General features: G+C 36.4%; 1 protein-coding gene across 1 annotated transcript in view; it reads left to right on the forward strand.

Annotated features, from left to right (window-relative positions):
* The window catches only part of sfrp5.S (secreted frizzled-related protein 5 S homeolog), a 51,267-nt gene extending 33,211 nt beyond the window's left edge, over positions 1–18,056 (forward strand). The window contains 1 exon segment of the mRNA NM_001094505.1: positions 16,938–18,056. Coding sequence (NP_001087974.1) covers positions 16,938–17,290 — 353 coding nt within the window. The 3' untranslated portion in view covers positions 17,291–18,056.
* Positions 18,057–18,934: the final 878 nt, after the last annotated feature.

Below are 18,934 nucleotides of genomic sequence, written 5' to 3' on the forward strand. Positions count from 1 at the left end.
CTCCCTTCATCCATTCATGTTTGTGGGATGGCTGCTGCTCATTCCATGTGCTCTGAGGATATTACCAGAAGAGCAAAACTAAACATTCAAGACATTATATTTAACAATTTAGGGAATGGAATAAGCTTCATAGTCTATTTTGTTGTTGTTGAGTAAAACAAGGGTATTGTCTGGGACAGTTTAAGCTTAGTTTTATGGTGACATTTTCATCCAATTTACACAAAGATAAGAACCCAAAATCAATCTCACTATTTCCTAAAAGTATATTTTTCTGCATTTTGAATCACATTTTTCTGAGTACCCTAAATAGTATAAAACAAGGATTGTGCTTAGTGAAAAAACGTATATTGCTTGGGAACAGACAGGAGGTCATAGTTTAACTCACTAGGGCACTAAAGCTGACACTAATACCCAGGGAAACAAGGCTGCCATCACATTTTAAGGAATATTTCATTAGAAAATTAGAAACACTATTTATTATTAGGGTATTATGTTGTACATTTCCCCCCCAGGATTTGTGACCCATAAGCAGAGAATGCTTATGGACTGATATATGGAGGAAAGACCTTAGTCATACAGTTAATTCATCAATTTTTTTATCCCCACTTTTACTATAAGAGATCAGTATTAAGAATTGCAAATCTTCTCAAAGTATTGAGGCATTCATGTGACAAATAATGTACATCAATTTCAGGGCCCAATAATTATTAGTAGGGTTTCTCGAGCAGTTGTTGGTCTGGCTTTCTGCAATCTTTTAGCAAAGTGAGGGGAACAATGAACTTCAGCTTAAAGGAGCAGTGGAGGGGATATTTTAGTGACTAAAAAGCTCAGTCTCCCTCCAGTCAAAAAAGAGGTCCCTAAACTATTGGGTTATGAAGAAGACATAGACACTATTTGTAAAAAAATGCACAAGTTAAGGAGCACTGTTGCTGGAAAGGGTGCAAAGAAGCCCCGTCCTTAATGCCTGCCCAATGGTAAGCAGCAACTGGCAAGGCTGCCTTGTGACTGCCAGCACTACATTGTACACCTTGTGCCAGATTTGACATCTAATATCAGGTGTGGCATGTAGCTATACATTGGATTAATAATCACTAATGGGCATAATGATCCATTGTGTCTACATTAGAAAAAACTTTTATACAACCATGGCAGCTGCTATTCATGTTACCTTTGGGGTATGGGGCCTGGATTTGTGGAGAGGCCACCAAATCCCGGGCCTAGGGCAGCAGGATTTTAGGGGGCAGCATGCTGCCCAACCACACCCACATTGGTTCAGAAACACGTTGGATGAGTAGGAGATATGATAGTTTTTTAAATCTCCCGTGCACCAATCCCCATTGCTCCGATCCCAATGATGAAAATTTGACCGAATAAAACAGAGGGGCGGGTGGGCATCGAATGACAGCGGGCCTAGGGGCGCCCTCTATATAAATCCGGCCCTGGGTCTATTGATCATGGAAGATAAACTATTTAGAAAACAATGGTTTTAGTATTATAGGCTCTAACCAGGGGTAAAATGTTTCTGGTGTTGCGTTCTGCAGTTGGTATTCCCTATTTAAAAAAGTTGTTCTTTTTATAACTTATTTGAGGTCTACACTACAGCACTTGGTTTATCCAGTAAATTGCCTATGACTTTGCTTCCGTTTACTTGTCAGATCATGTTCCTCGTTCAACAACATTTCAAAGAACATGTTTTCTTGTATTTGAAGTGACCGTGTAACATTATTTGCTGTTTTGTCTTTCCACACTGAAAAAAAAAACATATTTTCTACCTTATCGTCCATCTCAACCCCATATTTATTTTATATCAGTCTTGCATCCTCTCCAAAAGACACTTATCGGGAAATATAAACCAAATACACAGACCGAGTGGGCCTTTGGTTTTGATTTTCATATTGGTTTATACATTTTTTAAAAGCTGCAAGCTATTTCTGTTTTTGATTAATTTGATTGATAAAATATTCCATAAAAGATATAAAGTTAACATTTTCTGTCCATGTGACATTTGGCATATGGTAGAATTAATCAGCCGTCAGCCTTGCAATTGAGAAGAATATCGTGAAAAATAGAAGGCATTGGGAAATTGGTACAAGAACATATCAAGCCTTGAAAGATTGGTTTTGATTTTGCTTGCCTGTGATGCCTGTCAATGTCCTCTCTTCACTCTGCTGTGGCCTGGGTTTATAAAAAAGTGTATGTGGTGCACCAGCTCTAATGAAGAACAACTGTTTTATAGCAATAATACATGTTCTTTGAAGAATTAAAAAATGAAATTTGTTATTCCCTGTAACAGCCCACCTTGTTTTTGCTAGAGGGCAACACCTTTTCAGTGATGTTAGATTAGGAATAGTGCAAGGACCCAAACACAAGCTGACAATGCTTAAAGGAGAAGGAAAGCTAAACAGCAGTTTATTGCCAATAGATTAGCCACAATACTGCAATCTATAAAACACTATAATTATTCTGCTGAATGCGTTACCATACTTGAGTAAACAGCTCTAGAAGCTCTCTCTGCTTGTTTAGGATATTAGCTGCCATTTTAGCTTGTTGTGACATCACTTCCTGCCTGAGTTTATCCCTGCTCACTGATAGCTCTAAACTCAGATTACAGCAAGGAGGGGAGGAGGGTGGGGGAGAGAGGAGCAAACTGAGCATGCTCAAGCCCTAGCCCTGGAGGTTTAAGCTGAAAACAGGAAGTGTGATTCAGAAGCCTATGTGTACACAATAGAAGGTAAGAAATGATGTGTTTCTTTTGACAGAGTTTTGACAGAATTACGATGAGGGTTAACTGATGTATTTATATAGACTTTTCTGAAAAAACTTGCTTAATTTTAGCTTTTCCTTCTCCTTTAAAAAATATAAGAGGCAAATAAAGGAAGGATAAGACAGAGGCTGATGGAGGCAAGGTGATAACTTTAACATATGCCAAAAAGTTATTCAAAGTGGATATAAACCCAAAAATAAAAATTTGTCCCTGTCCCTGGCTGCAGGGCCATATTTATATACAGGTACCCGAAGGCCTGCGCCTAAGGGTGGCAGCTTTTGGAGGACAGCCCTCAGGTTACTATATATTTGAAAAAAATTTAAAAGAATCCCCTCCAATGTTCAAAACCCTCTGCTAAATACATATACCTTCTCTATTAGACATATCAAAAAAACAGCTCTGTTTTCAGCTTCCAGTGTAAGTCTATATTTGTTTTTGGATATTGCATTTTTCCCCTCCAACCCGTTGGCTTTCTTCCAGGCAACACTGAAATGGAGTTAAGCTCTCGAAGGAGTTACCAGTGTGTGCAGTCTGGTTAAAATGCTCGTTTATATAAATTTTGTCTAAATGGGGTTTTGGCCATGTCTTGTGTCAACGAAAGAAACCTGTTTGTCCAAAGTCAAATGTATAAGTTTGGTGCCAGTGCTCGGTCACAGGTTGCCCCTCCCCCTGTATATTGGATTGTAACAAAGAAACCTTTGTAGTATGTACTCCCAATTATTTTCCTGCACTAGTAGCGAAGATATGTATTAAGTAAAAAGATATTCATGAAAGGGACAAAATGCAACTTTGTTCAATATGATCCTATCAAATAGATTCCAACATTACATTTCCAGCTCTCAGGATCTTAGATATGACTTAGAAAGAGACTTCTACCCAGTTTATGCCTGTGTATAATGATGTCTAGCTGGACGAATTTATTCGGCAGGCGCGCAAAATCCTGCATTTCGCCACCAGAGAATAAATTCGAGAAACTGCCGCGTCCGTTTTTTTGGATGCCGGTAGCGTTTCGCAAATTTATCGTCTTTTGCAAATTTCAAAGGAAATTCGCAAATTTTTCAGCGAATCGAGACAAATTCGCCCATCACCGATGATGTCCTTATTATGATATAGTGCAGACATATGCTAAAGCCCTATAATGAACCTTGTACAGGTATGGGACCTGTTATCCAGAATGCTTGGGACCTGGGGTCTTTGTGTAAGCTGGATCACTATACTTTAGGGGGCAGATTTATCAAAGGTTGAAGTGACAATTCAAATTAAAAAAAATTCTAATTTCTAATTTATGTGTACTTCATCTAGGGAATAGTCCAAATTCGATTAGAATTTGAAAAAAATGTGAAAATTTAAATTTATCACATGTTCTGTCTCTTTAAAAATTCGACATTGATCATTTGATATCTAAAACCTGATGAATCACTGTTTTAGCCTATGGGGGACCTCCTAGAACCTATTGGACTGAATTGGTGGACCTTGAAAAATCAAAGTTTTTTTTTGGAAGAACGGACTATTCACCTGCAAAAAAAAACTTTGATTTTTTTTAAATAAATTTCGGTTGGTCTTTATGAATTTGAATTTCAAAGTTTTTCAAATTTGAAATTCAACTCTTGATAAATCCCTACGTCTACTAAGAAGAAAAAAACCTAAGAATGAAATAAACTCAATAGGCTGGTTTTGCTTCCAATAAGGATTATTGATATCTTAGTTGGGATCAAGTACAAGGTACTGTTTTATTATTACAGAGAAACAATTAAATCATTTTAATAATTTGAATTGCTTGATTAAAATGGAGTCCGTGGGAGATGGACTTCCCTAATTCAGAGATTCTGGATAACAATTCTGGACAATGTATTGTATGCTTGTACATATATATTCTGTTATTACAAATACATGCAGGTACTGTATAACCATACAGTCTGTATAAAGATTTAAATTCAGTATGACCATATAGTGTGATACACAGACAGAATATGACATAAATAACCACTTTCCCTGTGTCCACTTTAAAAAAGGAAGCACAGCATTTGTTATATTGTATCTATTGATACAGAATTCTTGGGGCTTTTTTCTGGATAAGGGATCTTTCCATAATTTAGGTTTCCATACGTTAAGTTTAGTAAAAACTGATTGAAACATGAAATAAACCCAATAGGATTGTTCTAATGACATCTTAGTTGGGATCAAGTACAAGGTACAGTTTTGTTATTACAGAGAAAAAGGAAATTGTTTTAATTTGAATTATTTGATTAAAATGCAGTCTATGGGAGATGGCCTTTCTGTAATTCAGAGCTTTCTAGATGGATACCATACCTGTATACATTTCCTTTTGGAAGGAATAATTATCAGCAGCGATGGACGAATTTCTCCCGTTTTACTTCGCTGGAAAATTTGCGAATTTCCTGCGAAATTCTAAAAACGGCAAATAATTTGTGAGCGCCAGTGTCAATTTTTTTTTTGATGCTGGCGACAAATCTTGACGCTGGCGACAATTCCAACACACATTAAAGTCATTGGGCGCCTTTAATTTGTCGCTGACGTCAGACTTGTCTCCAGCGTCAAAAACATTTTGAAAATGTGGAAATTCGGCAGGATTTTGCGCCTGCCAGATAAATTCGCCCATCACTAATTATCAGTAGCCATGAAACAAGGATGTCCAAATTGAAGTTCGCCACGGCAATATAAAAATGTCATATGAGGGGATGCACCAACAATCTAGCTTGGGTGTAAAGATCAGCCAACATCATATTACCAAATGATATCTCCCAACAGCAAATGTTGGCTCTGATATTGCTCATTCGCTAAATTAGCAGATACAGTTAAAATGCATAATTGTTTAATACATCAGCCCTGTCGGTGCGTTAATGTTTTATCGTACAGTGACTCACTACATTGCTGTTACACACCAAACCTCTTTGCATTCTGAGCACATGATTTTCATTTTACAAATGAAACTTCTGTAAATAAAATTCCTGCCAAGAACTTCACTGCCAAGCTGTGCTGTCAACAGTCTGGTGACTGGGAACTGTAGCCATGTGGGGAAAATATTCTACTAAAAGCACCTCTGCTGTTTAGACAAATCATTAACCTCTATAGCAGTGGGGAGTAAAGGGAAAGTTCTTTAGAGCACTGACTCTGATCTAAATGACACAAATATTACAGTATGTCCTTACAAAAAGGAACACACTGTAATATTCATACTGTTTTGTGGGGGTATAGAAATAATTCTTTCCATTGGTCATCATTGAACATGACATTTTTTTTTTTCTGTACATTATTCCGTTATTGTTCAGGATGTTAAAATTATGGTCTATCTATATATCTGTCATGTATCTATCTTTCCATTGTGTCAGACTAGGATACCAGGGGCCCACCAGAAAACCTTAGACTGTGGGTCCACTTTCCAAACTATTATTCCTCCTCTCACTGAACCTCTTTATTCTCCTAGTCTTTTACATCTACTTACTATATTATTCTATTATTAAGCATTTTTTTCTCCATAAAGAAATAGGGAATGACCATGAAATAGGCTAAAGGGTTGGACGCAAGAGACCCACTTACACCTGGGCCAACGGGAGATTTCCTGGTATCCCTGTGGGCCAGTCTGACACTATATATCTACTTATATCTCTTTATCTACCTATGTACCATGTATCTCTTTATCTACCATCTATCATCTATCTATCTATTTATCTATCTATCTATCGGTCTGTCTGTCTATCTATCATATCTATCTATCATATATCTATCTATCTATCTATCTATCTATCTATCTATCTATCATCTATCTATCATCTATCTATCTATCCATCCATCCATCCATCCATCCATCCATCCATCCATCCATCCATCCATCCATCCATCCATCCATCCATCTATCTATCTATCATACTGTATATCTATCTATCCATTCATCTATCAATCTATTATCTGTCATCTATTTATATTTCTACCTCATCTATCAATCTATCTATGAATGATGCATATGACATCTGCACATCACATCTAAATAGTGTCTCCCATAGACTCTATTTAATCAAAATAATCTACATTTTTTAAACTGATTTCTTTTTTCTCTGTAGTGATAAATCAGTACCTTGGACCAAGCTAAGATATAATTAATCCTTATTGGAAGCAAAACCACCTATTGGGTTTATTTAATGTTTATATGATTTTTTAGTAGACTTAATGCATGAAGATCCAAATTACGTAAAGATCTGTTATCCAGAAAACCCGAGGTTCGAGCATTCTGGATAACAGGTCTCGTACTTGTATCTGCAAGCTAGTGGCAGCGATGATTTTGGAGGAAATTCTTGCATTTATAATTCATTTTGGAAAGCCTACTTGGAGTTGGGAGGGTGCCTTATCTGCTATATAAGATTCAATAACTTTAACCAAAGTATCTTTTAGAGTTGGGGCTAGCCATAATGTTAGCAGAATTCTAAGTCTGTATAAAATTACTTTGAGAAACAACAAGGAATGGAAAAATGTCTTGAGTATAAACTAGTTCAAGCAATAACATATACATAGTATGAATCTGTTACATATGCACATATACTAGTAAACAAAGGAACATTTTCATTCATGAAACAGAGATATTTATTTTAGTACCACGGGCACTTTAAATGTGTCTGCATCTTTTATGGCAACATTAGACAACGAGAGCAGTTTGAACATGTCTTTCAGCATGCCAGCATGCATTTTGTTTCTAGTCCAGGGATGTCTTGAAGTTAAACTATGGCTTTATTAATCCAGTCCACATGTTGAGCTTTCACTCTTTATTTACTTTTTCCAGCTTCCAAATGTTAAGTGCATAGATATTACTTTCTGTTCTTTTTCTGCTCAAAGTAGCTCAAAGCTTTTCATCAGGCAGTCTAAATACTGTACAGCTAGGCAGGGGTTCTGGGAAAACTACTGAAGAGAGGGTGTTAGAGAAAGGTTTGAGGGAGGAATAATGAAGGTAAATCTACTAAGCAAACCTCATTGCCTTTCTCTGCCACCTCTTTATAATTTTACTTGCATACATATGGACAAACCCAGGGAAACTGAGCATTGCAGTAGACAAAGACTTACAATTCACTGAACCTTGTCTATAAACCAAATAAGCAGAAAAAACTTAAAGGAGAACTAAAGCTTAACTAAAGAAGTATAGCAGAAGTGTTGTACATTATGTTTTGGCTTCCTTAGAAGCCCAGAATAACCTCAGCCCTTTAGAAGTAGAGATCTGTGCCTCTGAAGATGCCCCAGGGTGTGGGGCACACTAGGCTGGTGTAATAAGTTGAATACTGTATGTAAAATATGGCATTTTTAAGAATATATATTTTAGGGTTTAGTTCTCCTTTAAGGGGCAAAATTTTAATTCAAGTTTTTTTTGTGCCACATTTCGGAAATCACCATTTTATCAGAGGGAATTTTTTGTGTGTGATTTTTTAAACCCCGAGGCTGCTAAAAGTCAGAATAAAAAAGTACTCAAACCTGCCGAGGTCATGTAGAAGTCAATGGCAGCTGTTCCGTTTACAACTGGATTTTATCATGATATGCGTTGGGTTTCATATAATAGTCCTAAGAATTAGTGGTTTCGTACCATAATAAAAACAACAAAAAACAGTTCTTGGGCATCCAATCCCGCACCAGATTTTTTGCGGAAAATTGAAAATTCTAATTTTAAGTTTATTTTAGTGTAATTAGACTAGGAATAGCCCAAATTCGATTCGAGTTTTAAAAAATTTTTAAAATTTGAATTTTGAAATGTATCATGTTCTGTCCCTTTAAGAATTCAAATTCAACTATTCACTATCGAAAACCTGCTGATTTGGTGTTTTAGCCTATGGGGGTGTTCTACAATCAATTTGGAGTCATTTGGTGGACTTTTTGAAAAAAAAAAGTTTTTTTTGTGAAAAAAACTCGAATCGAATTTGATCTAATTTGATTCGAATACGATTCGAGTTTGCAGGTCGATCCTATTCACCCGAATTTAAAAAAAATCATTGTTTTTTAATAAATTTCGATTGGTCGATTTTTTTCAAAATTTCGAGTTCATTGGAGTTTATGGGAGTTTTTAAAATCTCCCATAAACTTGAAATTCGACCCTTGATAAATCTGCCCCTTATTGATAAATACAGTAAAATGTGAATGGGAATTTTTCATACTTTAGTAGGTTTTGAGATTTATTAAGCATAAAAATGAAAAAAAAATTTAGAAGTCAATAGGAGTTGTGTTTGCAAATTTCAAATTTTGAAATGAGTTTTAAGAGTTATAAGGTTTCTAGTTTCTCTTTCAGGGTATGTTTAAGATTTTCTAGTTTTCAAGCTTTTTCGAGAATTCTAAATTTCAATGTTGTTAAATCTGCTTCATCCACAGCCCAACATGAGGTTGGACCACTCTTATGTTGCAGCTTATAACAAGATCGTAGATATATGGAAGAATATATTTAAGCTCCCCAACTGTAGCCGCAACAACACCATAAGTATCCCACATATTTCCCCAAGGGTGAGCTTCTCTGTCCACCAGCTAAGAGTGGGTAGCTTTACAATTTGGGGCCGCCCAAATAAAGTAGCATTGAAACCATAGGTGAAGTACAAATGTTGTGTATTTTACATAACATTTTGACTGGCATTAAGTGGACACTGGGCTCCTTTAAAAAGTAAATATGGATTTGTGCAGTAGACCTACAAACACATGAGGGAGTTGGTTAATGAAACTGGTCAAAACTACCATCTGAGGTGGTAGATCTGATGTTCCTTCGCCCAATGCTTGCCTCTCTTGTGCTCTGCCCAGACTGAGGGTGGAAAGGATTGCTAGCAGTTGGCTCTTAAAGTTACTAGAGACAGCTCTTTGCTGCCCCTGCTTAAGTGCCACCTGAAAAGGTTCCCAACCTGAAGTGATGCAGAGGATGAGAAGGTGTACAAATTATACCTGAAAAACCAAGAACAAATCTTAATGGAAGAATGGGCCCAAATCACCTCCACACTGTGTACCAAATGGGGCATACCTACAAAAGGTGGTTCAACAAAATATTTAGGAAATACTAATACAAAGAGCATTTTTTCAAATATATTTTCAAATAATTTAAAAGTCATATATCTGTGCCTATAAATACAAATATCACAGAGAAAGAACAAAACTTTAATATTTGTTATTCAATAAAATTAAGGATTTTGGAGTGTAAATGATGACTAGTGATGGGCAAATTTGACCCGTTTCGCGAAACGGCAAAAGTCTATGGACGACAACATTTTTTTGGCGTGTGACAAATTGCGCAACAAAGTTTTGACACACAACTATTTTTTTTCACCCATTAGAGTCAATGGGTGTCATTTTTGCTGTGAAACTTGGCGAAAAGTTGTTTATCACTAACGATGATGTCTCATTAAATCCTTATGCATATAACACAAGGCAGTTCTGTAGCCTTAGACAAGCTACAATGTGTTAGCAATGGATGGTAAGGGGTATAGCCCCAAACAGGTGTAGGCATGCCATGTGCGTGATGGTAACTTCCATTGGTATTCTTGTAAGAATAATCTGGTGTGTTGTATAGAGGGTCAGCACCCATCTGAAATGAATTTTATAGATATGCAGTAAATCCCTGCATGTATATCTAAGGGGCCAATTCATTAACTTCGAGTGAAGGATTCGAAGTAAAAAAACTTCGAATTTCGAAGTGTTTTTTGGGCTACTTCGACCATCGAATGGGCTACTTCGACCTTCGACAAAGACTTCGAATCGAATGATTCGAACTAAAAATCGTACAATTATTTGACCATTCGATAGTCGAAGTACTGTCTCTTTAAGAAAAAACTTCGACCCCCTAGTTCGCCACCTAAAAGCTACCGAACCCAATGTTAGCCTATGTGGAAGGTCCCCATAGGCTTGGCTAAGTTTTTTTGGTCGAAGGATAATCCTTCGATCGTTGGATTAAAATCCTTCGAATCGTTCGATTCGAAGGATGTAATAGTTTGATCGAAGGATTATTCCTTCGATCGTTCGATCGAACTATTTGCGCAAAATCCTTTAACCCTCGATATTCGACCCTTGATGCATCGGCCCCTGAGTCCCCAAAACATTAAATTAACTTAAAGGGGAACTATCGCGAAAATTTAAATTTAATATTAGCTTCAACATACTGAAATAAGAAACTTTCTATATACAATAATTTAATAATTCTGTAGCGTTTCTGAAATAATAAAGTTTATCTTCACTATTCCTCACTCAGCATCTGTTTCTCTTCATTCTGTCTTCATTCGGGACTTGGGTGTCAGATGAATGATCCAATATATCTTATAGGGGGGCTCCTTTTGCCTAGAAGATGTATTAGAGCTCACTCTATTAAAATCACTAGACATCATGTCTCTCTACATGCAGGGTTTGTGCAAAAGGCAGTTATTTTGTTAGATTTAGTTTTTATTGGAATCAGTTATTTGAGTGAGCTCTAATTCATTTGCTAGGAAAGGAAGCCCCCCCTATAAGATACATTGGATCATTCATCTGACACCCAACTGCAGCATGAAGACAGAATGAAGAGAAACAGATGCTGAGAGATGAATAGTGAAGATAAACTTGATCATTTCAGAAACGCTACAGAATTATTAAATGATTGTATTTAGAAAGTTTCTTATTTTAGGATGAGCTAAAATTTTCATTTTCATGTTAGTTCCCCTTTAATAAGCATGCAGGGGTTTACTCCATTTGTTTCTGCATTGCTGTGCTAGGATGTTTAACAATAGTACAGAGTTGTCTTTTTTCTACCTCTATAAAATCAGGCCAAGTTGTCATATTGGAACTCTAGGCCTGATGATAAAAAGGGTGGGTGGGAAAGCCTGAGTGAAGAAGGAGCTTTGGTAAAGAGAGAGATCAAGGAAGAGGGACCCTGTGAACAAGGACTAATTGGATCTCTTGTTTAGTTCAATCTAGGAGTGAGATTTAGATCTTTAGGGTTAGTACCCTTGTGTGATACAGTATAGAGACACAAGTATATAGACAATGATGGATACCTTGCAGTTGACTTCAAAATGGACTAGATCAGTGATCCCCAACCAGTAGCTCGCGAGTAACATGTTGCTCACCAATCCCTTGGATGTTAGCTCCCAGTGGCATCAAAGCAGGTGATTATTTTTGAATTCCAGGCTTGGAGGCAAGTTTTGGTTGCATAAAAACCAGGTGTACTGCCAAACAGAACCTCCTGTCCATATAGGGGCTACCAAACTTATTCAACATCCCCATGGACTATTTCATGCTTGTGTTGCTCTCCAACCCTTTTTTACATTTAAATGTGGCTCACGAGTAAAAAAGGTTGGGGATCCCTGGACTAGATGATGAAGGAGTGAGCGAGTGAGTGAGTAAGTAAGTCATTCCCTGTTTGGCATTTAAAGAATTTACTGTGACTTCTATATCACATAAGGTACCAGCCAATAAACCAAAATGCTTTTTTAGGAGCCTGGGTTGTTGCCAGAGAACTTATGCATGCTAACATGAGCAATCCTAAAGAAAGCCATGTACAAAACAGGAGTAGTCTGGTCAGGGAGGGTTAAAAGGTACTAAGCATGTTTCCTATAAGGTATCATATATATATATATATATATAAATATATATATAAAGCACTGCGTATCTTGTCGGCGCTATATAAATCAATGATGATGATATATATTTACAGTCAGTCCATTAGCAATAGGAGTTTTTTTCTTTCTCATGTCTAAAGTCCTTGGTAAGGTGTAGGAACTGCTACAGTTTGAAAGAAGGAAAGCCCAGCCTCATGAGAAGCAGGAAATACATATTTATTGATTTATTTATTTTAAGGACAATAGTGACCACAATATTTTTTTCAGAGTTTCAATTATTTATTGGTTGTTGTAGATAGTTCTTTTCAGGCACTATCTTTTTAATCAACGTGTCTTATCAAAACAGAAAGTGTAGATTTTCCAGCGGAATTGAAACATGTTTAACAGTAAATGTCTAGTCAGTTATTCAGTCATGTTATAAACCATGTGATATGCTTCAAGCAATGAACTTTCTGTTTATGTCCATAAACCAAACACTTCAGAGGTTTTGACCAAGAGCACTCCATGCCTTTATTGTAGTCACAAATGTGCGGTGGTAAAGCATTTATTGCCATCAGAACCACCTCAGTTTCATCTTCAAAATGAAGCAAGAAAAGTGATGACTTGTTAGAAGTAGAATTCTACGAGATATAGGCTTCCCTTATGCTTCACTGACTCATGTCAAGAAAAAAAAGGGCACATGGCTTGTGTCTTAGCAAATTAACAAGGAAGTACTGCACCATATCAATCTGACAAGTCTGCACTCTTGTGAGAGCGTCTGAAGCACAACCTTGTTTAGAATCCCTTTCTGTAAGTGAAACTTGTCCCTATGTGTTGAAATATTTTACCTCCTCCTACTTCTGGTTTACATTAAAATACATCCATGGTTTCTTTGTGTTTGAAACATTTCGATGCGTGTATAAAACATGGGGTAGCTCTTTTAGTTCAGTTTTCAACTTTATCAGACTTCTTTTGTCCACATTTAATAAAAAAATATATTTCCTGCAAAGTGACATGGGTTAGAACACCGAATATTTGGAATATATTTGGAAGGCATACCAATACATTGATACCAGTTATTATCAGAGGCTGCTAATAAAAATATTCAATAACCCCACACACTTAGTAATCTTCTGAAGATAAAGAGTAAGCATATCATTAACGAGGAGATAACAAGGTCAGAATTTTGCAAAGTTTGCAAAGGGACATGGTGAGGGGAATCATAGGGAGAGACAGGTGCCATGGTATCTGGTCTTATTTAATTTCATGTATAAAAATAGTGATTAGGGTCACTAGATGTGTGAAATGTGTACTGGGGAACACACTCATATCAACTTGTGTTGTTGAGTAGCAGCATATCATATCATATCATATCTATCTGGATAAGGCACACCCAGAGCAATAATGGTGGCTACCATTGCCAATGATTAAGTACTGGAGGGTATGAATCATGTAAGGCAAAGTACCATGGGGTTTGTATGTATATCATTTTAATATAGAATTTTGAACAAAATTTGTGATTTTCAATATTTTTTGAGCCACAGGTTAATTTTTATTTTGTTGACAATAATGGCGGATACTTCAATCAGTATGGACAAACAATGTCCATGTTGTATACTTTCACTGAGAAAAAGATCACTTATGAGTTCTAAAAAAATATGCAATCTGCCCAATGAAGGTTACTCTGTACTTGGAGCGCCTAAGCACAGTTTTTCAGCATTTTGGGAAAAACACAAGGTTTTTTTGGTGGAAACCTTGTCAGTTGTTTATCTCCCAGAATATAATCCATGTAATTTATAACCATAAATCATTTTTTAAATATAAATTTGTAAATTGCAATTCTATAAAAATGGAAGTGCAGTTACCATAACATTCTAGTATGAAAGTGAGAGCTTGTGTTTTGATAAAGAGCCTGTGTTTCCTTAAAGTCGAGTTACTTGGGGTTTCATTAGTAATGTTAATTATAATCTGGTGACTAGCGCTAGCCAAGGTACCTTGTGATATAGAGTATTTTTTTTAATTTAGACATGCAAATAATGCAAAATGAGTGCAAATGTAGTTTTACGTGATTTCTTCTCTCATGATCTTTCCCTATCCTCATATAATCCATTGAAATGATATTTCCCATCAATGAACATTTAAGAGTTGTCAGCCCATAAATTATATTTTAATTACTCCCCAATGTCTTTCTGTAAAACTTGTTTGAATAAGAAGAAATGTTGTGACAGGTAGGAAAGAAATCATTTATGAAAGGCATTGCACTTACATCCCACACCCTATTTCAGGTAACATGGGTTTTGGAGATAAAAATACTGGATGCTGTTGACATATTTATGTCAATATTGTATCATTAAAGAACTTGGATTGTAAACATACCGCATGGCTGCTATGGTACATGCAAATTAGGATTCGATTCGGCCAGGAAGAAGGATTCGGCCGAATCCAAATCCTGCTGAAAAAGCCAGAATCCTGGTCGAATCCTTGCCGAATCCTGAACCGAATCCTGGATCATCATTTAGGTGACATATGCAAACTGACTGTCCTTTATTGAAGCTACTTTTGGGATCATATTTTTAGATATTTGACTTTTTTTTAGTATGACTTCACAACATGAATGACTCCAAAATGCAGTAGACAGTGGATAAAGAAAATGCTCATATTATTTAGGAAGAATACCTTTATAGAATAAATATATACATTTGTCAAATTTGCTATTTGACAAATTTCTTTTTAGAATGAACTTCAAAATATTTGTGTTGCAACTATTTTTAGTGATCTCTTCATACTATGCACTGCTGCCAGCCCCTACAATGACTTCCCTTAAGAGAGAAAACCATATTCAGCACGGGAGGTCTTTCTGTGGCTGAAATGTCAATGTACCGTACAGAGAAGCAGAATGTTCATGCTGAGCCTGAGGCTTAGTCTTGGGGAACTGTAAGTTTCCTACTGGAATTCCAGAAGAAGTGACAAAGGCTTAACTTGAGTAGTGTAAGTGTTTGCACTGAGTGCTAAAAACTGAATTTTAGAGTTACTAAACTATTTTTTATGCCACCAAGATAGATGTTTATTTGCTGGACTGCTTTACAACTGGACAAATACAGAAATGGCAGGAACAACTGTGTAAATATCTGGCTGCTTTTAAATATCTATTCCAAACCCTTTGGGTCATAACTTTTGTGGCGAATAGTTTATTTGTTCAATTTATGATTTAAGAGCAAAGTGTCCAAATAACGTGTTGCTCAACATTCTACCTTATAAGTCACTTTTTTAAATACCACAGAGAATAGATGGTCTCTCGTAGATCTTAGTGTGCAATTTCTAACCCAACAACAAATTTTAGACCTATTGATTGATAAAAACAGTATGCCAAAGGGTAGTTAGGAAAATAGGAGATGTAGTTGTAAGTCATCATACAACACATTGCATTCTGCATAACACACATGTTTTATACATTGAATTATATCAATATTTTTGCTATGAAATCTTAGGTTTCAGCTTCAGAAACTCTGAAAAGGGTAACAGGGAAGGGTAAGGGGGAACTTCAGCATAGTCATATTAGTATAACATATTATACAAACAGTTAGGGTGTTCTGTGATCTCAGTTCAAGTGTATCATACTATACGTTTTCAAGTGTTGCTTATAATCTAAATAATGCAGCTAATTGAGGATATTTGTAAGGAGGGAGGAATGCTGGAAACGCCAGTTACCTTTGAACCTATATCTCAACTAGATGATCCCCTTTCTGGGGATATATGGAGTTTAGGAGATTAAAATCTTATATTCTGGTGTTTCTGTGAATAAAAGCCAGTGGCACCAATTCTGCCTGAATCTATGCTCCTGGGTTAGTTGCTCTCTATTGGCTTTAAGGCATTCAAATAGATAAAGTTCCTGTACCTTAAGCGCCCATTCTTTTATTGTGGGGATTCTTTCTGATCTCAAGTATTTGGGTATTTATGCTTTTGCTACATTAATCATGGTTGATATGCTTAATCGTTTGTATTGTCCAGTAGACATAGGATTGTTATGTAGTAAAAAGAAGGATGAGAAATAATAAGAAAATTTTTTTTAAACAAGAATTTTTAAAAAATAATTCAGTTGAATATTTTTCTATTTTATTTGGCTTTATATCCTGTGTGGTAGATTGACAGAGAGTCACATGGTCTCTGTCTCACATTGCTCAGAATTAATATGTGCTCTAGAAAATACTTTCTTAGGAACCTCTTAAAATGTAAATTAGGGCAAAGCATTGTATAGAGCTTCTTACACTATAAAACACCCTTTGCATAAAAAGTACAACTTAAACTTTAGTCTTTTATATATAAAAGGTAAGTTCGATTTCACAGTCTGGTGAAAAGAAAAATATGCTGTACTCATCTCGCTGAAAAAACAGTTATAAATCTATTAATATGGTGACAACCTGACAGCTCAAAATCATACTGCTGACTTGATTTAAGAAAATGAAAAGCTTTGTTTTAACAATTATGTAATATTTTGGGACATGAAATATGGCTTGCAAGCACTTTGTAGTTTTCCTTAAAACATAATAAATTATTCTAGAGATAAGGAAAATAGAAGAATGCAGTTATGCATGCATTTGGCTTTCCAGCCAGACTGACTATTTATTTATTTGAATTTTTTCCAGTGCTACGGATGCGTATTAAAGAAGTTAAGATTGAGAACGGAGATCGTAAGCTAATCGCTGCTCAGAAAAAGAAAAAGGTCCTTAAAGCAGGGAAGCTAAAGAGGAAAGAATTCCGCAAGTTGGTTCTGTATATTAAGAATGCTGCAAGTTGTCCATGTCCACAGCTTGACAACCTAAGTGGGAGCTTTCTTATCATGGGGCGTAAAGTGGACAATAAACTTATTCTTACAGCCATCTACAAGTGGGACAAGAAGAGCAAAGATATGAAGTATGCAGTGAATTTTATGTACTCCTATCCATGCTCTGACACTATTTCCCATGGCACTGGATCACACTTGGGTTCCTTCCGCTAAGACTGTCATCTGTAGACTTTTAAGTGCCACCATCGCCCAGCCTTACCAAATGGATTTTATATTATAGTAATAGCAATAACTTAGCATACTCACTTGTGTTGAAAACCTCTTGTGAAGATGGTGTTAAACTTTAAAAAGCAATACTAGGGTATGTTGTAGTATGTTGAATGACAATTACGAAAGGGGGATGAATGTGATGTATTTGAGGGGAAAAGGCATTGAATTGAGAAAATGGAATCTTCAGTTGAGTTTGGCATAAACATAGACTGGATATGGTTGAAGAAGGACACTACAACAATAGCTTTGGAAGACTGGATTGCCACGATTGTTGAGAGCCGTAGTTTATCATTCCCTTAGAAAAAACACATTATTATTGAGACTTAAATCACTGCTGGTAGTAACACAAACAATATTTTCTGAAGGACTGATGAATTGTCATAACTTATCCTTCTGAAGGATGTCAAGTTAACATGCCTTGAGATTTCATCTTTATATATAGGTGCTTGCTACATCTGTAAACAACATTATATCTCATAATTCCTAGCCATCACATTTTTTGTGTCAGATTTTATTTATAGGAAATATTCCATGTTAACTTTGAAGAAATACAAATACATAAAATTGATTCCCAAGTCACAAAAAGAGTTGACCTGTGTCCCCGCGAGAGAAACCAGTCTGCTCAGTGTTCCATTGTTAATATTTTTTTCTCTGATTTAAAATGAAAGAAGCTTGATAAAAACAGGCTATATAAATCTATATAAAAGAGTGTTTTTCTCATTGTCATTTAACAAATATGTAAAGATTTTCACTAGCTGACAGCAATGCTTGATAGAAATGTTCCTATTACAAGATCTGTGGATCTTCATCCATGGGCATATTAGAAACACGACCCATGATATTTTAGCTAAAGTGATTTCTTTTGCTGAATAACTGAGCCCTTCACAATACAGAAACAACACAAAAAGAGTTGATCATATTTTTTTTTGCATGTATTATCCACCTCACATGGGTATCGGCCTGCAGAGGGGAAAGGGCTAATTATTTTGACTTTGTCCACTGGAGAAACAACATTCACATAGTGATAACTATTAAATTGTTCCCTCTTTACAAATCCCAGTACTTAAAACAAAAAGGTAGGAATTATGTTCCACTTTTTAACAGGACAACATAACAATTCTAGCACAGAATTTTCCAAGCAATTATGTGCATTTATATAAGTGGGGAGCTGTTATTGCTTATACAATCATATTCCAGACCAGAAAAGCCACACACTCTTCACTTATTGTCAGGGATAGGCAGGGTCGGACTGGACATTGGGGGACCCACCGGGTTCCAAACCTCTGGGGGCATGTGCCAATTCTGGGCCCCTGTGCACAGCGCTCATGAGCAAAAGCCAGCACACATGAGCAAGGTTTTTTACCCGTGTCCCGTCGGTCCAGTCCGATCCTTGGGATACGTAGGGTGCACTGTGGAGGCAGAGGTGGGAAGGGCGAATCTTTTGGGCAAGAGCTGTATGTGCACACAGGATACAGAGAGGAAATGGCAGGAACAGGATGATGAGGACGAAAAAAGCAGAACCATACAGGTTCTTTTTGATAGACTGACAAGCCAATATCAAAATCAGCCTTATTTCTATCAGGGAGC

The sequence above is a fragment of the Xenopus laevis genome, chromosome 7S (assembly GCF_017654675.1).
Source record: "Xenopus laevis strain J_2021 chromosome 7S, Xenopus_laevis_v10.1, whole genome shotgun sequence".
Taxonomy (NCBI): domain Eukaryota; kingdom Metazoa; phylum Chordata; class Amphibia; order Anura; family Pipidae; genus Xenopus; species Xenopus laevis.